Consider the following 8,551-nt stretch of genomic DNA (forward strand, 5'->3'; position numbering starts at 1 on the left):
TCCATCCATCCATCCATTATCTATCGCTTCATCCTCCACCAGAGGGTCTGTGTTGCTTTATTTAACATTTCTCACTTGCCCACAAGGAAATAGCACAATGGCAACGCTCTGACAAACCTCTGCTAGAGTTTGAATTGATTTTTTGCATCCACATTTGAGCCTGACTGTGTTAAACACACAGCCAGGCTCAAATGCTGAACATCAAAAACAAATGCTCAGCTTACATAAATGTGCAATATCACTGGCGGTGATGAAGTTTTGTTTTGGCAAAAACGGCAAACACTTGAAGCGAACACTGTCATTAACTTGTTCAGAAAATTGAAATAGTCTGGCGAGGTGGGGCCACGGGTTGGCACATTCCCGGGATGGACCTGCTGCGTCTTCATCCATTGTTTCGTCCATGGTTCATATCAGTTCATCTACAAAATATCTTGCCGTCTTTTATGATTTCATTGTAAATTTTGGCCAAAATCAAACCCATACTTTCCCTCAGACTCCTGGAACTATTAATACACAACTTCCTCTTCTCTCGATTGGATAACTGCGATAACCCTCCGCTCATCTTTCAGCCAATCGGCCGTCTCCCATCTTCACACTGTACAAAATACAGCAGTCATGCTCCTCATTATCACCCGTCACTGATCTCACATCATTCTCATCCTTGCATTCCTACACTGGCTCCTGCTTGAATTAATTAAAAAGTAAAAAACATCTTTTGTACTCGGTGGCATTAATGTATCTAACATGCAGTCGTACAGTGTTAACCTGAGCCATGTTCTCTAAGGCGAGTATTCCTGTCTGCCCGCTGCCTGTACCTGTTACCTGCCTGGAACCTGTTAACTTGACACTGCAACCTACCGCTGCAGTGTCTCAGTGTCGGTGAATCTAACTTCACACCGGCTTAACCTGAAAACTGATTTTTGTGTCCTGTGACTGCTCACAATCACACAGCGCTTCTGTCACTCTGCCAGAGGAAATAGGAGGTCGATGCCCGTATAGAAGCAGACAGCGGTAGAAGAATGTATAGACTTTTGAAAAGGTGGTTTGTGCCGGTGTCTCAAAGAAAGAAGGTTCTCACTTTGAATCCTGGGCTCAACTGTGGCATGTTCTTCCTTTGTTTGCCTGGGTTTTCTCTGGCTAATCCAGCTTTCTGCCACACTCTCAGGACATGGAGATTGAAGTTAGGTTGTTTGAAGACTCTAAAGTCTGCATAGGTGACACTGGGACAGTGTGAGGACCTGTTCAGGTTATATGCTGCTCTCACCCAATGTCATTTTTGATTGACCCATCAAACGGTATAAGTTGGAGATTCCTACCCCCCCCGAGTAAAAGTAAAACGAAACTCAAGGGACAGGAAATGACATCAGCCACAGAGGCTACTGGGAGCTAACAGCAGTTAGCATTTGGAAAAGTGATCATTTGCAGGCTCTAGCAGGCACATTGCCGTCATATATAACATGTATCCACTGGACAGATAAATCCTCCGAGGCTGGAAGTTTGTGTAGAACTCTGTGCTGCACTGTGGAGCCAAGAATAGAACTTTTCGCGGACTTCCGGTTTTCGGCTGCTGTTGCCCTCGCCAGCACTCTCGCGCGTTTTACGAACAAAGGAGCTCCGCGAGACAACAATTCCAGGAATTTAGCGCATTGTGTCGTCCCAGTGAGTGCGGAAGTCAACATCGTGTGTTTCATCTGCTGTACTTAGACTGAGGAGGACCACAAAAACGTGACTGAGTCATCTTTTTTCACACTTTGGCGACTGATAGGACCTCCAGAGTCCCAAATATAAGTATTTAAATGATTAAAAAGTTGATTTTGCATAATATGGGACCTTTAACATGTTATTAATGGTAGATTACCAGCAGCTCTGCAGTGCCCCCTTTCACCCACCAGTCCATAAGAAATATGACTTTTATTCAGTCCTTGCAGTCAAAAAGGTTTTTGTAACTGATGTAGATAAAAGATGGATGGGTGGAAATAAAATCCCAGCAGCTGGTATTGAAGTATGTGGTTTTGTAGTGTGGTAGCAATGGAACTGTACATTTGACTCCTCTCTGTGACAGCGGATCAATGCGGCCCGGAGCGCAGATAGAAATGAATTGATTGTCACCAATAAAACTCCAATTAAACAAAGGAACAAGCCTGAAGAGAGCTCTGAGGCAAGCTGCTCTCATCTGCTCATCAGTCCTCAGGGAAAGGTTGAGAAGGTGGGGTCAGGAAATGGAGTCAGACGTGGGCTGCTGAGTGAGGAGAGCCCTATCCTTTTAAACGCTCACGCTGCCAAGGAGGAGTGCAAGTAACGGCTAAATATGAGAGTGAGAGAGCGGCAGACGGAGGATCAGATCAGAGCTCATAGATAGAGAGTGTGAAAGACAGGGAAAGCAGATACAGAGGCGCTTCCATTGATCCAAAGCTTCCTTAATGATGAAAAGAGATCTCAGTAGTGGTGGCATACGATACTCCAGGTTTCAGCAGTCAATTCTATTGCACACCTGACCTTCTCCTACTTAATAAGTTAGCGTGAAACCCTCACTGCGCAGTCTGTCTTTCACTTTCTCTCCGTAAATCCCTTTCTATGCGGCTGCATGTGCATCTCATCGTTTCATATCTGTCACTTTTATCTGTGTCTGAGCTGCGCTCATAATCTCCTCATTCAACAATCCCTACATTTCATACTTGCATGTACTTCCAGGTAGGTTATACCCAGGCCTCCCATCCATGCAGCGAAGATGCTTAAGGATGCTTTTTGCTCATATGAACCGTGTGAAATGAAGTTAAAGATGATTAATGTTCCCCCCATTCCTCGAAAATGTACAAGATCCCCTTACTCTCTCTTCTCCCCGTCTCACTTCCCTGTTAATAACATTTTCCTCACTATCTCCCTCTATCTCCCAAGCTCTGTAATCTGATTGTTCTTTCCGTGATTGTGCTGTTATTGAATTGTCTGTATCATACATATGTATAAGTCCACCGCGATGCTTATTCCATCATCCGCTATAATTTTCCTCCAGCGTCCGACCGAACATGCGTCTCATACCTACAGGGAGAAACCATTAACGTCATGTTGACACATGTAAAGCGTCAGTGTGGGAACTATGGCAGGTTGGGATTACTAAATGCTGAGGACTCAAACTCTTCCCCCAAGCTGAGTTTTCACTGGCATCTATGTAAATTGGAGTTGGCTGAATGGGTTGAAAATGACACATTCAACCTGCATGGTTTTCTATTTATTTATTTATTTATTTATTATTTATGCTTTTTTTTCTGCTTTTAAAGGTCAATATTTTTAATGTGATAGTACAGTGATTCTCATACTTTTTATACCAAGTACCAGCTGAGAAAATATTAACCCTATACTATTTTAAAACATATATACAGTATATACAGAGGCTATAAGATGTTATAATGTGCAATATAGAGAGTCTTATATCCTTTTTTTTTCAGCACAACCTAGGCAATCTGATGAAAAATAATATTATATTACTATTACTAAATACTACTATATAAACACACCTAAGAAAAAAGTACTCAATATGTTTAAAATCGGATTAAATTTGTGAAATTTGTGAAATACGTCACGGTTGTTTATGAACAAAAACAATAGAAAAACGGTCTAATTTTGTGACTTCTGCACAATTATTGCTCATTTATATCGCTACTAAAAAAGCGTGGTATAAAATTAATCATCACTGACTCAACAACACATAAGAAGATGAAAAAAAAACAAATTTTTAAAGCCTGAATATGTGACCTATAAACACACGCCCCCAGGATGTCCATATAAGGAGTTGTGATTATTCCCAATAAGCTGATTTGCTCTCTCATCATCCTCGTCTTCCTCACGTGTACGCTGGTCATTTGTAGCGCTGTTCTTTTCCTTTAATAAACAGACCGCTCCAGTTCGACTATAGGCGCGCTAACCGGAGCTAAAAGGAGCTAATGCAGCTAACAGAGCTAACTGGTAAACGGTGCCTGGACTCCGGTGTTGCGGCATGAGCGTCTCTTTCCGGTCAGTCATCGTGGAAACGTGTCATGCGTATGGTATATACAGTGATTTTCCTCCGAATACCCCCAGAGGAAGCTTGCGTACCACTAGTGGTGCGCGTACCACAGTTTGAGAACCAAGGTTGATGGCAGACATTGAAAAAATAAGGCATTCGTGGTCTGAAACTTCATTGTTTCCTGAAGAGTACACCCTAAAGCTGCTTTTTTTTTTTTTACCAGTAATGCCATATCTGATTTTAGTGCAGATCAATTGTTCACTCATCCTGTTCTATCTCTCTAATTTATTGCCATAATATTCTCTACAGGTATTGATTCTTTCGGTTTTTTTTACCCACACACAAATAATTATGCAGACTTTGGTGATCTCTCCCTGACTTTTTGCTGTAGCGGCACCACGTGGTTGACATTTGTGGCTTTGGATGAAATGTCTCACAACATTATTGTATCGATTGCAATGCAATTTGATTCAAATGACATGAGCTTGCGTTGTAATTCATCGGGGTTTAGCGTTAGCGAGTAAAGGTTTTCAAAGACAAAGATGGCAAAAGACAATATAATCCGTACCTTACGATCATGCCAGTAACGTATGTAGTTGACTAACTAATTGTGTGAATATATCACGTATGGACTATGTTTTTGTATTTGTGTACACACACCTCTTCATCACCCCCGTCGTCTCCTGGCTGTTGCTCCACCAGCCTCCTTCTCGCTCATCGTAACGTAACAGAATAGACGGCGAGGAGGAAAAAAAAGGGGAGAGAAGCCGTGTTTTTCAATCTGTCAATGTGTCGCGAGTTGCTGCAGCCTGATATGACCTTATAGCAAACATCCGCTGTTTTGCAAAAAGTCTATAGCTTATGGATTTCGTGTCAGGAGGAAATATCTGATATTTCTTCTAACAAATCCTCACCCTTTAAATAGATTTACTGTCGAGCACAAAAAAAAAATGTCATATTTATGCTAATAGAAAGTCCATCTATTTATTGGCTTCTCCTGGCATTTTATTACTTTTGCGCCACAGAAGAAGAAGAAGCCTTCTCCACGTACTCATCTTTTTCCAGTCAGTCGATGTTCGGCTAAAGGTGCTGACTGTGTTCAGTTGCTTCCCCCCCCAACATGAAATCATTCTTGAGCTTCATACACTTGACCCCGAAAGGCTGAGTTGAGGTCCATGTTGTGATGTTGCTGCTGAAGATGGTCGAGGATTATGATGATGGCGCTAGTTCCGGCTCTGTGCCATCAGCCGGAGAAGTGATTAGGGCTGCACCAGCCGAGTGTTGGCCTGACAGATGGCAGCGCGCGGAGCTAGCTGACAGCACTGCTGACAGCGCACGGAGCAGGAAGTCCCCGTCCTGCATTCACTGTACGCTTTGCTTGCTTTAACGTATTCTGATGTTTTCTGCCATTCACTGTGTATTATTCCTACCTGTCACATTGCCAATTCACAAACTTAAAATATGCAACACCCTGTCACGGAGAAGGTGGGGGTCAGCGTCTGGTCGAAGTCTTGTGGTTCATTATCCCAGTCGGGGCTCATTTTTCAGCATCTTTCTTCTTCTTTTTTTTTTTTTGGGTAATTCGTTCCTTCGTTGATCGATACGTTTTCAGTTATTTTGCCCTCAATCAATCCGCTCGGCTCGGGCCGCCGTGTTAATGAATGGCCAGCAGAAATAGATATGTTAATTGAATGACTGAATGCATTAAGAGCCGTATTGAGCGCTGCACTGTTGCCTCCGTGAGCAGCGACGTGGAGTTGTTATTAGGCGGAGTGATTGATGAAAGATGAGGAAGGCTTCGGCACAACGCTGTCCGTTCCGCTGCCCCGGATTGAAATGGAGACACAGAAACAGTCCTTGTATTATTATTATAAAAAAAAAAAAAATCCTAATCCTTTATTTTTTTCCTGCTGTCACTGCATGGCAGTTTCTCGTGTGTACGCGTACATTCAGAACATGCATATGGATGGAAGCGCGTGGCAGTAATGTGATTGATGTGATGACATGAAACAGAGCAGAGGAGGATTTCCAGTCAATCAACCCGGTGAATAACGACCAAGCCTGTGGATTAAAGGCAGAGAGAGAGGTGCCCGAACAAACAAAGGCTCACATCCATTACTTTACATTCAGAGTGTTCTTTTTCACCTTTTTCTCATTTGTTTTTTTTTTATCTCTCCAATGCGACAATGACAACAACATTTAAGTGTGCTAATAAAAATAGACGATTGTGTCGTCTTGAATTTGAGAGATGAAACATAGCGGCATCCACGTGGGGGTTAAAAATAGCTTTTCAAAAAAAGAGTGACCTTTACAGCAGTTAAGATTATAATAATGTGAATATAACTAAAAAATATCTTAAGTTATAATATCTGTACAAGTACAGTTCAGGTTAATGACTTATCCTTGTGACTTAGAGCTTAATAAACTGGCCGAACTATTCTGCCCTTTAGAATGACATAAAGAACTGTTCTCTGAACTGGTTCAGACAGCATCATTGGTCAGTGCTGTTAAAAAGTCACTTGAGTTCGAGACTTTCATTGTCATGACAAATGATCAAAGGACAAAAGAATCCAAACCCGAATGAAACAAAAGAGGCCGTGGTTCCCAATGCAGAGTTGGTGTTTCTTTAAAAAACACAATTAATTGTCTTGAGCGCTTTGTTGATACTTTTCCTCCATCTCTTTATATCTTTCCTCAGGTCCAAGGGTTAGAGAAGCAAGTGGACTTCTCAGATCTGGCTCCAGTGGGGTCGGCGATGAAAACGCTTCCGTATGGCATGGGTGGAGGAGGTACAGTTGGAGGAGCGACAGGAGGAGTCGTTAAACCGCCGTACCAAACCCGCATCTTCTCCACTTCCATCGACCAGACGCCCATGAAGACCAAGCCGCCCACTTACAGTTTCTATAACCCGTACGACACGACTAGAAACCAGTCCCTGCTCATGGACCAGACAGGATACCGCTCTAAGCGCAAGCCCTCGCTAAAGACGGCCATGAAGACCAAGAAGATCTTCGGCTGGGGCGATTTCTACTTCAATGTCAGGACCATGAAGTTCAGCTTGTTGGTGACGGGGAAGATCGTGGACCACATCAATGGAACGTTCACCGTGTACTTCCGCCACAACTCTTCCAGCCTGGGAAACGTTTCGGTCAGCATCGTGCCGCCGACCAAAGTGGTGGAGTTCGAGGTCCTCCAGCAGCAGCTGCACCCTCACAGCCAGCCAAACATCCAGATCCACGAGACCCATCAGTCCACCGTGGACCCCAAAGAGACAAAGACCTTTAACTGTCGGGTGGAGTACGAGAAAACCAACAGATCCAAGAAGCCCAAACCCTGTCTGTATGACCCGTCTCAGACCTGCTTCACAGAGCACACCCAATCCCACGCTGCCTGGCTCTGTGCCAAACCCTTCAAGGTGATCTGCATCTTCATCTCTTTCTTCAGCATCGATTACAAGCTGGTTCAGAAAGTGTGTCCAGACTACAACTTCCAAAGTGAGCACCCTTACCTTGGCTGAGTAAGTGAGACTGAACTGGAAAGAGAACGAAGAGACAATGTTAACGGCAAAGATGATGTAAACGATAATAACGATGGAAATGATAGTCATATTGATTACAGTGAAGATGCAGGGGACAGTTTTTTTTGCCTCTAAACTGCTGTGAATTGTGGATTTTAAACATGTATAATCAGAGTTTATGGATGGTTAGGAAAACGGCTGATTTCTCTGAATTATTTTTTCCCAACTTTGTGTTTGTTAACTTCAGTTTTTTTGTTCAATTCTTTTCTGTAAATAATGTACTCAAACCCAGCACAATTATTGGTTTTTTTTTGATATTTCAGTTGCAGTTTGCGGAGAACTCAGTTGTAAACGGATGGAACCATTATTATTATTATGCCCTCCGAGTACAAAAAAGCTTCTGAAGCGGCTGAATGTGCCGTTACTCTACGGCAGACGTAATGTTATGGTAGACTGACTGTTAATCATCCACCTCAACTATATGTTTCAAAAACCTGGATATAAGAGAGTTATATGTATGAGAAATGCTATGCTGGATATGCATACAATATACTGTATGAAAAAGCACATTAAAATCTCTTAAACTGTCCGTCTGTTACTGAGTGAACGTGTTCTTTTCCCGAGCCGGAGGCACGAGCTGTGCAGCATGTTCGTGTTATCAAAGGCAGCGAGGGAACTATTATAAATGAAGTTACATTTCGCTCTGATTAGAAATGCATGACCAAGCTTTCTGTGAAGATATGTGATTTTAATTTTCTAAAATATATTGAATGGAGTTTAACATGGAAAAAAAACCAGAGAGTGAAACATTCTTCAGATGACAATAGTGACGCTAAAAACTCCTTTTGAACGAGTTGGTAATGTACACTAAGGATTTTTACTTGTACATACATGCTTAAATGTAATAATGTAACTGACAGGTTCATGTTTATGTTATCATGCAGTAGAGCATGTGTCAAACTCGAGGCCCGGGGGCCAGATGTGGCCCGCCACGTCATTTTATGTGGCCCTCAAGTGATTAATTGGTCTTAAAA

At 42.6% G+C, this 8,551-nt stretch overlaps 1 protein-coding gene across 1 annotated transcript in view; it reads left to right on the plus strand.

Moving 5' to 3' along the window:
* Positions 1–7,517, plus strand: part of nxph4 (neurexophilin 4) — a gene marked incomplete at both ends in the record, with an annotated part of 46,807 nt that extends 39,290 nt beyond the window's left edge. Inside the window, one exon of the mRNA XM_083892822.1 lies at positions 6,699–7,517. Within this exon, the coding sequence (XP_083748948.1) occupies positions 6,699–7,517 (819 nt within the window). The remainder of the gene's footprint in view (positions 1–6,698) is intronic.
* Between the last annotated feature and the right edge of the window lie 1,034 nt (positions 7,518–8,551).

This window comes from Microchirus variegatus, assembly GCF_963457635.1.
Source record: "Microchirus variegatus genome assembly, chromosome: 7".
NCBI classification, from domain to species: Eukaryota; Metazoa; Chordata; class Actinopteri; order Pleuronectiformes; family Soleidae; genus Microchirus; species Microchirus variegatus.